Source organism: Pteropus vampyrus, unplaced genomic scaffold (genome assembly GCF_000151845.1).
Source record: "Pteropus vampyrus isolate Shadow unplaced genomic scaffold, Pvam_2.0 Scaffold366, whole genome shotgun sequence".
Taxonomy (NCBI): Eukaryota; Metazoa; Chordata; class Mammalia; order Chiroptera; family Pteropodidae; genus Pteropus; species Pteropus vampyrus.
The window spans coordinates 1,152,384-1,166,551 of record NW_011889147.1 but is presented as its reverse complement, the minus strand read 5'-3'; the positions used below and the strand labels follow the sequence as shown (position 1 = coordinate 1,166,551).

The following is a 14,168-nucleotide window of genomic DNA, read 5'->3' as shown; positions in this document are numbered from 1 at the left end:
AGTTGCAGGATACAAAATCAATGTACAAAAATCCATTGTGTTCCTATAATACTAACAATGAAATTTCAGAAAAAGAAATGAAAAAAACAGTTTCTTTTGCAATTGCAACAAAAAGAATAAAATACCTAGGAATAAACTTAACAAAAGATGCGAAGGACCTATATACACTGAAAACCACAAGACATTATTAAAAGAAATTGAAGAAGACACAAAGAAATGGAAGGATATTCTATGTTCATGGATTGGAAGAATCAACAGTTAAAATGGCCATATTACCCAATATATAGATTTAATGCAATCTCAATAAAAATTCCAATAGAACAAAAAAAAAAATCAGATTTATATGGTAGTATAAAAGATCCCTAAGGACCAAAGCAATCCTAGGAAATAAGAACAAGGCCAGAGGTAGCACACTACCTGACTTCAAATTATACTACAAAGCGGCAGTAATCAAAACAGCATGGTATTGGCAGAAAAACAGACACACAGACCAATGGAATAGAATTGAGAGCCTAGAAATAAACCCACATATATATAGGCAAATAATTTTCAACAAAGGAGACAAAAATATGCAATAGAGGAAAGAAAGCCTCTTCAATAAATGGTTCTGGGAAAATTAGAAAGCCACATGCAGAGGAATGAAACTAGACTGCTGTCTGTCACCTACATCAAAATTAAGTCAACATGGATCAAAGACCTAAATATAAGACCTGAAAGAAAAATTGCATAGAAGAAAACAGGTACTAAATGCATGGACCTTGTTTTTAGAGAAGATTTTATGAATTTGACCTCAAAGGCAAGGGAAGTAAAAGCAAAAATAAATGAATAGGAGTATATCAAACTAAAAGCTTCTGCGCAGCAAAAGAAACTGTCAACAAAACAAAGAGGCAGCCATCTGATTGGGAGAAGATATTTGCAAACAATGCCTCCGATAATGAGCTAATATCCAAAATATATAAAGAACTCATACAGCTTAACAACAATAACAACAAAAAAACCAATCCAGTTAAAAAATGGGCAGAAGACCTGAATGGTCACTTCTCCCAAGAAGACATACAAATGGCCAACAAACATGTGAAAAGATGCTCAGCTTCACTAGCTATTAGGGAAATACAAATCAAAACCACAGTGAGGTACCACCTCACACCTGTAAGAATGGCTATCGACAAGACAATATCTGTAGAATCTGTAGCAATGTCGTTTCTTTCATTCCTGATATTGCTAATTTGTGTCTTCCTTTTATCCTGATCAGTCTGGCTAGAAATTTATTTTACTAATCTTCTAAAAGAACCATTTTTTTCAGGTTTTAAAATTTTATTTGCATATTTATAAAATTGTGCATTTTAATAATTAAAATCATTTGAACAATAAAAAAATGGGACCCTGATTAAACTGTATTTTACAGCCTGCAGGACACCAACTTGATTTTTACTTTAGATTTCACTGTCATCCCATTCAGCTTCTGCCTTCACCAACATGCAAGTTCTTTTCCTTCCCTGCCAGCCAGTCAGGCAGATAGATGGGAAAGGCAGGTGTGGCCTTCATTGTCAGTAGTTCTTTGATGTGAAAAGGGGCAGCACAGTCATTTGAACTTGATCCACCCTCTTTGCATTTTACCAAAGTAAACAGCTAAAAAGTAAAATAAGGCAGTGCTTGTGGAATGTGTGGTGCATATTGGTGATGCCTGCCTTATTACGATTCACCTCCTTGCTTCTGTTCAGTTGTTCCTTTTGAAGGCAGTGGATTTTTCTCTTGCATTTCTGTCTTCTTCAGTTTTGACTTATTGAATTTCTCAATCTTAGCCATATCGGGTTTGTCAGACATGGTTGCAGAGGAAGCAGAGTAGGTGCATGAACCAGTGAGTCCTGTCTGCTCAGTGGCTGTCACTAAGTGCCCTGAAAGAACCAGTTTTTAGATTTATTAATTTCTTGTTTATTTCATTGGTTTCACTTTGGCCTTTATTATTTCCTTTCTTGTACTTTGAACTTAATTTGCACTTCTTTTTCTAGTTTCTTAAAGTGGAAGCTGAGGTCATTAGTTTGAGACCTTTCTTCTTTTCCAAGAGAGGCGTTTAGTGCCATAAATCTCCTTTTAAGTAATATTTTAATTATATACCACATATTTAGATAATTTTATTTAGTTCTTCTCATTTTTATTCAGTTCTTATTTCCCTCCTGATTTCTTTTTTGATGCATGAGTTATTTAGAAGTGTGTTATTTAGTTTTAAGATGTTATTATTGATTATTGTGGTCAGAGGATATACTTTGTATACTTTAAATTATTTTAAATTTTTTGAGACTTACTTTATGGTGGAGAATATGGTATATTTTAACAAATATTTGTTGTTGTTCTCATCTAGAGAAAGCAATTGAGCTACGTCTGGCAAAAATTGACCATACTGCGGTTCATCCCCATTTACTTGACATGAAGATTGGACAGGGGAAGTATGAGCCAGGCTTCTTCCCAAAGCTGCAGTCTGATGTGCTTTCCATTGGGCCAGCCAGCAACAAGTGAGTCAACCCCAGAGATTCTCTGATCTAGCTCTTTAATCATAGATCTCTAATCATCCAGTATCTATACCTGAGCTGATAGAAGACCTCTGAATTTTTAAAGCGAATATGGAGAAGACCCAACTATCTAGGTCATTCACTTGTTTGAACAAGAAAACAGGTGACAAAATATCATCAGCTCCTGTCTCCACTGTGCAAGTTGATGTAGCTCCACATGCCTGTGAGCTTCAAAAAGCCAAGCTGCAGATGGGTTGAAATTATCTCATGACTGACTTTCATACAGACACCTAGCATTATGTCTTCAGTAAGTAGTGGTTGAAATAATTGGTGTCTGAGCCGAAAGTAGATAACTCAGCAGGATTGCTGTTCTTTAGTTATTTTTGGAGATGAGTGTATCAAAGCCCAGACAGAGTTGATTGAGTATAGTTTTGGATCTGCATGTGTAGTTTTTGTAGATGTTTCAAGAGAGATATGACTTTATTCTCTTGGGAGTTATTTTTCTAGATCAGTTACTGACCTTTAAGCTAATTTTCCTCAAGTTCTCTGAGCTATCTCTGGTGATTTTGGTGGTTTCACAGCATTGGTCCCTAGACATTCAAGTTTTCTTTTGTCATTTGACCTTACTGTCCTAGTGGGATGTTCTTAATTGCTTGTTTTTATTGTGTCAGGTGGACAAAAAGGAATGCCCCTGCCCAGTGGAGGCGGAAAGATCGGCAGAAGCAGCACACTGAACATCTGCGTTTAGACAATGACCAGAGAGAGGTAAGACACCTTAAGAATGACAATGCTACATTCTCCTTTTCTTTCCTATTCCCTTGGCTTCTGGTCTTATTCAGATGTCCTAGCAATGACCTCATTCATGTCTGAATGTGGAGCAGAGGTACAGTGACTACTGAAATAAGAAGGTAATTTGAGATAGAAGAATGAAGCAGACAACTCCATGGATTATAGCAGGATTTATTGTTGGGTGGTTACTTATAGGGTGAAGTCAGAGCAGAGGTCGAAGATCATCTGCGCAGACTGTTGAGGTGGCCTTCACTCCACCTTCAGACACTTTTCCCAGTAAAGAAGCGTTAATAATAGGATTAGTTCCTGATGCCTGTTACCAGTCCTAAGTTATGACAAATCTAGGATGTATGATGTTCTTCAGGTGACAGCTAGCCACCAGCCATGTAGTTCCTCTATGAGCCAGGCTCTCTTTGCAACTCCATTCAGGAATGATGTGAGAGTTTACAAGAGAGCCTTTCGCTGTCCTTTCAGTACTCCCTCATGCATCATACTCACTCCCTGGAGAGTGTGACAGGAACCACAGAAGATAAGAGTCTGAAACTTTGGAATAAATTCTTTTAAAATTTGTGAGACTTTTCTTTGTGTGTGGTATGCTAGCAAAGAAGTAATTCTTTTAGAGTGAGAAGAGATGCTGAACTTGGGTTAATGCTGTCAATCTCTGAACCTGGGGAGGGGGTTACTTTTTCCTATTTTTTGTGTATCTTAATTTAAAACAGATCATCTTGACTTTTTTTTTTTTTCTTAGAGGAACAAAGGAGAGGAATGTTGTTATCAGGTACCTAGGGATCGAAGATTCTTGAATTGACCTTTTGAGACCTCATTGCTTGTAAGCTGAGTTTCTCAGCTCTAGTATAACTTGTTCCCAGTAAAGTTTCTAGTTATAAACCTAAAGTTGGAGACCCTGCCTCACTTAGTTGCAGAAAAGTTATGAAAATGGTGTTTAACCTTCAGCAACCTATTCGGGAACTTATTTTTTAGAAAAGACCCTGAAATTTGAATTTTATACATATAAAACTTAATAAAGCATGTTGTTTTCATATGTGTCCAGCACCTCAGTGAATGGGAAAATAAATAACATATATTTGCCTCTGCTATTTTGAAAGGAATAAATTAAAATTATAAGATATGTTATGAATTTTTAACTGCTGATTTGTAGGATACAGTTGTGCTTAGAGTTTTTGTGAGGGTGGCTTAAGGGGTGTTAGGTATTGATGTTACTTAAAAGTTTCCCCTTGGTCTTCCGTGTCACCTCCATATTACTTCTTTCAGTAGTGTTTATTGAGCATACTTTCTTGGTCAAAATCACTATATTAAGCACTTTGAAATATAACAATGACAAGAAAGTAGCTTTGTCCTCAGAGAATACCATTTTTTTAAGGGAGCAAAGTCAGGTACACAAAAAAACTTTAGTAGAAGAGTCTTTTTAAAGGACCATGTGAGAGGCAAGGCGATGTTTGATCACTGATTAGAGAAAGCAGAGGTCAGTTACACCTGGGGTAATCATCAAATAAGACTGTTTAGTGGAGTCAGAATCTGTTTAAGCCTTGGAGGATGATGATAGGATTGTTAGAGATAAAGAAGAGCATTTTAAGTAGAGGAAATGCAGGATAAAAAATTTGGTGATTATTGTGTAATAGAGGCTGTGGGCAGAATATTTTGGAGGAAGGATGTACTAGAGGTAGCTAGCAAGTTAGGCAGATAGCAGTAGTCCAGGAGATAGCAGTTGAAACCTAACCTTGAGGGTTGGTGGTAGGGGCAGATTAAGGGGCCAGAAGATAGAAGAGACAGAAACTACTGGAATAAATATGGTAAATATGGGGGAAGAGGCAGTTTGAGGTAAAAGTGTTGGCTGTGAAGCTAGGATACTGAGAGGATGTTAGTATGCAGTTTACTGCATTTATGCGGGTTCTATATGAAAACAAACAGCATATGGAGAATCACTAGCACATTGTAGAAAGGTAGAAAATACAGTTGTTTTGAGTGTGCAATCTTATTTTTCAGGCTCTAATTTTAGCAAGGTTATACTTTATAATGACAAGGGTAGATATCTTTGATATGGACAGAGGAGTTAAATTCCTCCTAGCTTAGTGGGAAAATGATTTTCTTAATAGTACGCTGAGATTTGGTTGGATTTGCACACTGAGTTATATACATGGTTTGGCCGTGTGTGTGTGTGTGTGTGTGTGTGTGTGTGTGCGTGCGCGCACGCGCGCGCACGCATGCATGTGTGTTACCGCTTGTATCATTAAAGCAAAGGTAATTACAGTACTGATTGAGTGCTTACATCTGAGAAAACAATTCATCATATTATCTCAGTTTTTCCCTTTGTTACAGAGCTACATTTTAAACTTTCTGCCCTCAACTTTATTTGAACCTAGGAAAGCAGTAAGAAAGTACCAGGTGATAGTGCCCTCTTCAGGCACCCATCAGTACACCGCCTGAAGTTTGTGTGCATGGGTACAAAGAGTTTGATTTTTCTGTTGTTATAGAAGTACATCCAGGAAGCCAGGAATATGGGCAGCACCATCCGCCAGCCCAAACTGTCCAACCTCTCCCCATCAGTGATTGCCCAAACCAACTGGAAGTTTGTAGAGGGCCTGCTTAAGGAATGCCGCAACAAGGTGAGCTATGGACGCCTCTGTATGTGTGCGAGTTCCTTGGCAGCCAAGGTGAGACCAAGCCTTGGCTCTGACCATTCTTTCTTGGTTTTAAAAATATTGTTAACATAATGAGATAGTACTAATTATAAAATCCTGTTAATTTGGAATTAAGTGTATTTATTTCAAATAAAAGAAACCATTAATCAAGAGCAAGCACACTTTGCTTGATATAAACTTAATATGTATTCGTTGAAACTAAGAAATGGATGTTGTTTTTGTTTTTAGACATCTTACATTACTTGAAATCATTGTAGTTGAATTGTCTTCACCAGATTAGTCTTACACATATAAAAATATTTTTGCCTCTATTTTAATTTGATAGCAGTGATTATATATGCCTAGAAACAAGAATTTATTGAGTGCCTACTATGTGTCAGGCCAAAGTGTGTTATTCAGTTTAAGCTTGTTGTTGGGATGTTTTTCTCAGTTCTACAAAGACAGTCATTTTTTACAAAGCTTTAGCGAGATATACTTGATATAAAAATTGCACACATTTAACATATACATCTTGATGAGTATGGACATATACATTTACCCATTATACTATTACCATAATCAAGATGCTAAACATATCAGTCACTTCCAAAAACTTTATGTTCTTTTGTGGGTTCTGTTTGTTTTTGTGGTGAGAACACTTAACATGAGCTCTATCCTCTTAACATATTTTAAAGTGCACAATATTGTATTGTTAATTATAGATATTATGTTGTATAGCAGATCTCTAGAACTTGCTTATCTTGCATACTGAAACTTCATATCTACTGAGCAACAATTCCCTATTTTCCTCTCTTCCTGGTAAACAACATTCTATTCTCTGCTTTTGTGAGTCTATTTTAGATGCCTCATATACACGGGATCATGCATTATTTGTACTTCTGTGACTGGCTTATTTCACTTAGCATAATGTCCTCTAGGTTCATCCATGTTGCAGCAAATGTCAGAATTTCCTTTTTTAAGGTTGAATAATATTCCATTGTATATGTTGATATACCCTCTTATTTACCCATTCATCTATTGATAGACACTTGGGTTGTTTCCATATCTTGGTTATTGTGAATAATGCTGCAGTGAACATGGGGTATAGGTATCTCTTTGAGATTCTCATTTCAATTTTTTCAGATATATACTCAGAAAAATGATTGCTGAATCAAAAGACAGTCATTCTTAATTTTTAATGTTTTAGTTATGAATGTAATTTCTTGGTTTTAAAATTTTCATTAATATAATGAGATGTATAATGTTTCATAAAAATGTATCCTTTCAACCAAGTCAGTAAACCATACTTCTTAGGACAATTCAACTCAGTCTCTACTGTAATCTTCTGTTTATTTGTCAATAAGAAAAAATTTTCCTGCATTTTCAATTTACAAGTGGTAGTCATATATAGGATGAAATAAAATATACTTTCTCTTGTTGAAGAAATGATTACTGTTGCAAGTTAAATTGATATAGTAATACTGATATTTTGTATTCAGATATTTTTTAAAACAGCTGCTGTCAGTTCACTCTGAGCCATTGATATCTGTGATTTCCACACAGTGTTGTTTTTCCTCTGTCAAGAACATTGGTGATGCTGCCTTTCATGAAAGAGGGCTTTTCTATTATCTCTGAGATTTGTTTTCCAAGACGCTGGCATTCATTCTCAGGTTTTGAGGTGCAAGCCCAGTCAGTTACAACTTCCTTATGTGCATTGCCTGGTCAACAATAACTGCAAAATACATCCCAGTTTCAGAGATGTTACTATATGGAAAAATGTACATCTTAGAATTAAAGAAATACAGTAATCAGTCTAACACCACTAAGTGTTGGCTAGCACATAGAGCAAGCAACAGGAACTCTCACACTGCTGGAGATATAAATTGTTGTGACCACTTTGGAAAACAGCATGTTGTTATCTGTCATTCTTCTCCTTGGTATATTCCCTAGAGAAACCTTTGCTGCATGACCCAGGAGATGTATATAGCAAGTTTACAGTAGCATTCTTTATAATAGCCATAAACTGGAAACAACCCAAATGCCAATCAGTAGGAGAATCAATAAGTAAATTGTAGTATATTTTTATGGTGCAGTGCTCTATACAGTGGTGGAAATAGACAACAGCAATACCCATTAATGTGGATGAATTTCACAAACAAAAAGAAGTTGAATGAAAAAGCAAATCACAAAAGAAAACATACTGGCAAAAGTAAACTATGCTGTTTAGGAATGCAAATATAGTTGATAATTATTTCTTTGCTTTTCTGTACTTTTATTGTATAAATCAGGATACTGGTCACTTTTAGAGTGGCAAGATGATTGGAGGGCATGTGAGGTGCTTCAAAGGTATACATGGGCAACATTTTATTTCTTAACCTGAGTGATGGTTACAATAGTATAATAATGTGGGTGTATATATCTATATATATATACATATATACACACACACACACACACACACACACACACACACACACACGAGATATTTCACAATAAAAACATTTTAAGTAGTAACACTGGAAAGAAATAAGCCAAAGTGTTAAGAGTTGTTGCTTCTGAAAGTTAATATCAGTGGTGATTTTTACCTTTGCTCTTTAGATTTTTATGTCACAAATATATAACATGAATAAATCTTACTTAAGAACTTGAACTTGGGCAGATTTAGGTTCAAAGGCCAGATGTGCTACTTCTTTGTTATGTGATTTTGGCAAGTTACTTTTTTTTTTTTAATCAGTAAATTGAGACCTTAATTTTCTTATCAATAAATTGGGAACAGTAATAATACTTATCTCAGAGTCATTAGGAGGCTTAAATGAGATAACGCAATGCTTAATACAGTGCCTGACACATAGTAGTAAGAGCTGTGTTTATCATTATACAGTGCGTGTTTTTGTTTTTCTGTTACAATAAGCATTTGAAAATTTTTACCTAAAAGTAAATTATTTCTCCTCAGTTTTTTATTCCCTTGACAGGTACTTCAGATACATTTCTAGGATTAAATGCTTGAAGATTTGTTGAATAGGGTCAGTTAAGTAGAATCAGAGAATGTCAGAAGTTAGCATGACCAGAGGGTTCAATTCAACTCTTTTCATCTCATAAATGCAAAAACTGAATCCAGAGTGATGAAATCACTTGCCCAGGGTTATACAGTGATTACTGTGTTCTTATCTTCTTTACTAAACTTTTAAAGAATGCATTCCATCATAACCTGGCCTGCCTGGTGGAGAATAAATACGCTCTATGTCTCTGGGTTGTACTCATCTTACGTTCCCAGCCTAGCAGATGTGCTGTGCAGGTGGCCACAACCCTCTCCAGTTGCACGTGATCCTGCTCACTGTGATTATCTAATCCTACCAAATGATTCCTTGTAGACCAAGAGGATGCTGGTAGAGAAGATGGGCAGAGAGGCTGTGGAGCTAGGGCACGGGGAGGTCAACATCACAGGAGTGGAAGAGAACACCTTGATTGCCAGCCTTTGTGACCTCCTGGAAAGGATCTGGAGTCATGGGCTACAAGTAAAACAGGTAAAGAATGTCTAGCCTCTCCTTGCTGAGCAAACTGTCTTTCTGTTTTCACTTACTAGCTTTCCCATACTCTTCCAGCTGGCTGGCTTGGAAGAAAGTGCATGGCGTGCATGGAGTGAGACTTGAAATAGCTAAGCAAATAATTAAATAAATATGATTCAAACTATTTTCTTTAAAAATAGGTTTCATAAATGTGTGTGTTTGTCAGACATTTTAAAAGTGGCATCTTCCATCTTGCAAATATTGCTGAAGGCCAGACTGATAGATCCTGTTTGACAGCTGGCCCTAGTCTGGAGATGGAACACAAAGAAAGAGAAAACTTGGAGCTCAGAAATACCAAATATACTCTAAGGGTCCTTCACTATCCCAGTGGATAAAGGTCTATCATTAACATCTCCTTTACATGCAGATAGCTTAACCATCTAAAGATTTGAGAGAAGACTGCAGGAAGTTGAGTAAGTTTGATTTTAACTGCTTTAATACACAGAATTTTCCTTATTTCAGAATACTCTACTATGAATAGTTAGTCACGGTGATCAACTTTTTATTTTTATGCATTTTTAAATTTGAAAAGAACTTGAAATGTTTTCAAAGCAATTTTATTATAAACAATTTAGAAAACACTTAGCAGTATCCAAAAAATAGTTATTGAGGGCCTACAGTGTGCCAGATACTATTATAGGTACTTTTGAGATACCTTAGTGAAGAAAACAGATCAAGATCTCTGCCCTTTTGAAGTTTCCATTCTCTGTGAGGGTGGAGACAGTTTACCATGTCTGTCCTTTAAGGCATTTTTCTTTGTACTTATACTCATGTACAATTAATTGTACATTTAAAAATCAAACAGAACCACGATGAGATAACTTTTCACATCCACTAGGATAACTAAAAAAAGACAGACAATGACAAGTATTAGTGAGGATCTGGAGAAATTGGAACCTTCATACATTGTTAGTGGCAATGTAAAATGGTGCAGCCACTTTGGAAAACAGTCTGGCAGTTCCTTGAAATGTTAAATGAAGTGTTATAATATGACCAAGCAAGTTTACTTCTAGCTATGTACTCAAGAGAAATGGAAACATATGTAAAAACAAAAACAAAGCATGTACATAAATGTTCATAGCAGCATTATTCTTAGTAGACCAAAAGCGGAATAATCCAAATGTCCATCAGCTGATGGATATATAAAGTAAATGTGGTATATCCATACAATGGAAAATTATTTAGCAATAGAGGAATAAAGTATGGATACATGGTACAACATGGATAAACTTTTGAAACATACTAAGTAAAAGAAACCAGTCACAAAACCCACCTATTGTATGATTCAATTTAAATAAAATGTCCAGAATAGACAAATCCATAGACAGAAAGTAGATTAAAAGTTGCTAGAGGCAGGAGGGAGAAATAGGGAGTAACTGCTGATGGATATGGAGTTTCTTTCCGCGGTGATGAAAATGTTCTAAATGTAGGTAGTGGTAATGGTTGTACTACTCTGTGAATATAATATTATATTCACTATTCTGTGAATATAATCAAAACCAGATTTTTTTAGTGCAGAAAATTATATACTTTATAAGTGTGAATTTTATGGTAATGTGAATTATATTTCAGTAAAACTTTTTTAAAAATCTAGATGAGATCATACTGTACATAATGTTTTGTAATTTGCTTTTTCTGTCTCATAAATATTTTTTCCATGTCCTCAACTAATTTTAGGTGATAGTATAAGAAGTGTTTAAGAGCTCAGATTATAAATCAGATAGACTTGGGTTTGATTCCCACTTAATTTTATGAAAATGAGCCAGGTACTTAGCTTCTCTAAGGTTCTGTTTTCTCATATGTGTGATGGAATTTTAGAAGTACCCACCTTCATAGGATTCTTGTGAGGATTTGAAAAGATAATTCATGTAAAGCACTAAGCTCAGAGCCTGGTATCTGGGAAGTTCTCTATAAATGTTTGTGATTATTATTATTCTAAAATCTCAGTTTTAATTACTGTATCATTGTATAGATGTGCCATACTTGAATCAATCCCTTATTGTTGGTCATTTAGGTTATTTCTGATTTTTCAGTATTATAAACAACACTGTGATTATAGATTTTTTTAAAAATGTTAAAAATTGTATATCACATTCCTAAAATTTTCAGAGCCCCGTGGTGCAGTAGTAACACTGTGGGCTTCGGAATTAGAAAGACTTAGATTTGAATCCTAGCTCCATTGGGTGACTTCAAGTGATTTGTGATTTTTGAGTCTTATCTTCCTTATTTGTAATACAGAGTTAATAAAACTTACTGTTTAGGGTTGTTATGATAATTATATGAAATAAAAATAGGTACCTGGCAAGTGGTGGGTATATAACATATGATAGCTGTATTATGCCAGGGTCTACATGAAGGATTTCTATTTCCTGTTATCTATAACAGATAAATAGAATATATATAATCATTTTATAATTTTCCTTAAACTTTAGCAAGCCCAGCACTATAGTTGAGCTCTTTCAGCTTTTTGGTAAAATACATGCACCCAAAAGTTTTTAATATTTGCCGTAAAAATCTGTCGGCATTTAAAAATGCATATATCATCATGTATTCTAAACCTGTCTTCTAAGGCCTTGCAGCCATATTCTGCAAGAATTACCACAGCATGGGGAATTTCTTTTGGAGTCCGTTTGATTCTCTTCTGAGTTTGGATAGACAGAGGCTACTTGTTTGGTGAGAAACCAGTACAAAATAATGGGGGCTTTTCAGTTGAGGTTCCATTTTGTTCTGCATCCTGCTTCTGGAGTGCTAAAAGTGAAGTACTGACTGTGTCACCAGGGGGAGGTGAGGGCCTGTGCTTGTTGGCAGGGCATTTATGCTCTCAGAGACACATATTCAGCTGGGGATTGACCCTATGTTGAGCTCCTACAAGCATGTTCCTTAGGGCTCCATTTTACTAGCCTGTGTGTAGAGCACCTTTCTCCTGCTGAGACATTCTTCAGTTATGTTCCAGTTCAAAGGTTATAGCCTGATTACCTGGTCTCCTTCATGCATTTGGTGCATGATCATGCACAGATTGTGACCTAATTCACTCTCAGAGAGTGATCTTAAAGCCCTCTTCTGGGGGCACCTTAATGATCAAATACCCATTTTTATTACTTAAAAAGTAAGGAGAACCCAAACAGCAGTTTTTGCTGCTAGCCTCCTAAAAATTATTAACCATGGCTGTCTGTGTGCTGGGCTGCCTGTAGCAAGTCCTCATAAGAACCTCTGTTATCCTCACTACTCTCTCTGGTTTTCGATGACGTAGTCCAAGGAGATGGGTGTCCTACTCTAGTATATTTTTCTGACAATAAGAGGTGAAGTTTGGTTTTTCATAATAGTTTTGTAATTGTTGCCTTTTGGGGACTGGTAAGTGAAAAGGAGTTGTTTCTCACCTTTCATGCACATCCTGAGATTCATGAAGAATTTGATAGTATTTTTTATCTGTATATTGTGTGGCCACATCCCCAGATGGGTAGTCAGGCTATATTAAACTTTGCAGTCTCTATCAGTCCCTTTGCAAAAGAGGAAAGAGAATAATCTATGTCTCCTGAACTAGAAAGACCCCAGTGCTCTTTCATCGAGCTTCAGCCCAGCTGCTGCTCTCTCATTTTTGCCCTTGCCCTCCCTCCTTGACTGGCACAATCACTGTGAGCCAGGGTGTCCTGGCTCAGTGGCCTGGCTTTGCTGTTGCCTTTGGCTCTTCAGCGTCATGGCATGTGAGGGCTCTCTGGTGACCAGCTATATTTAGTGTGTGTCACATCCACACAATTATATTAAGGGAGGCTGCCTTCCTAGTCTGCCTACATGCTAGGATACAGTAATGAATAAATCAAAATCCTTGCCCTTTTAGGAGCCTACTCTCATGGTTTTGATAAATGGATGACTGAATAGATTTCTAGAAATTGAACTACTATCTCTAAGAGCATGAATATTTTAAGCTTTCATATCATCTTCTGCATATATTGTATTAGTATACCAGTTAGTAACAATGTATAGATGTCTCATTGATTTTGTCAAACATCTATTTTTTCAAATATTTGGTATTTCAGTGAATAAAAAGTAGTTTTCTTTAGTTTTAATTTGTATTTAAAAAAATTGCCATTGAAGTTGTTGTGTTTTTTTTAAGCTGGTTGAATACTGTGGGAAATCCAAACATACAGCAAGTTTATGTCAACAGCTTGTTAATGTGTAGACGAGGGTTTTTTCCCATTCAAATTCTCCAAAATGGATTTTTTTCCCCTCCAAAATGGATCAAGTTGGTGGATAGAAACAAAATAGATCCTTGACATTCTCAAGGGAAAAATCTTGAGCCCTTAAATCTTCACATTCACTGCAGAGCATAAAATCTTTAGAAAGTGTAGCTTTCAAAGTTAAATGATCTCTTTCAGAAGCAGTCTGTATAGTATCATCTTTAAGAGCAGTGTTTTTGGCATTAGACAGATGTAAACTTGAATCTCAACACTCTACTTACAAGCTTTGTGATCTTCTACAAGTTACTTAATCTTTCTGATCTTCACTTTGCTCTTTTCTAAAGAAAATGAGGATCCTACCTTATAGGATTGTTGGAAGCACTAAATAAAATATTGTGTTTTAAACATTTAACTTTGTTGATAGCAAACCTCAAGCAAGATGTGATAGGTTCTGTCATCATTACTATTACTTTAATAAAATACAAAACTAAA

The 14,168-nt window shown here is 35.9% G+C and overlaps 1 protein-coding gene and 1 pseudogene across 2 annotated transcripts in view; one reads left to right on the top strand and one right to left on the bottom strand.

Moving 5' to 3' along the window:
* Positions 1-14,168, top strand: part of DENND5A (DENN domain containing 5A) — a 51,417-nt gene that overhangs the window by 22,678 nt on the left and 14,571 nt on the right. Inside the window, exons 8-11 of one of the 2 annotated variants that reach the window (XM_023522929.1) lie at positions 2,360-2,510; positions 3,179-3,272; positions 5,789-5,920; positions 9,307-9,459. In XM_023522929.1, the coding sequence (XP_023378697.1) occupies positions 2,360-2,510; positions 3,179-3,272; positions 5,789-5,920; positions 9,307-9,459 (530 nt within the window). The remainder of the gene's footprint in view (positions 1-2,359; positions 2,511-3,178; positions 3,273-5,788; positions 5,921-9,306; positions 9,460-14,168) is intronic. The other variant, XM_023522930.1, reaches the window with a different exon arrangement.
* On the bottom strand, positions 1,118-2,107 carry LOC105305139 (annotated as a pseudogene).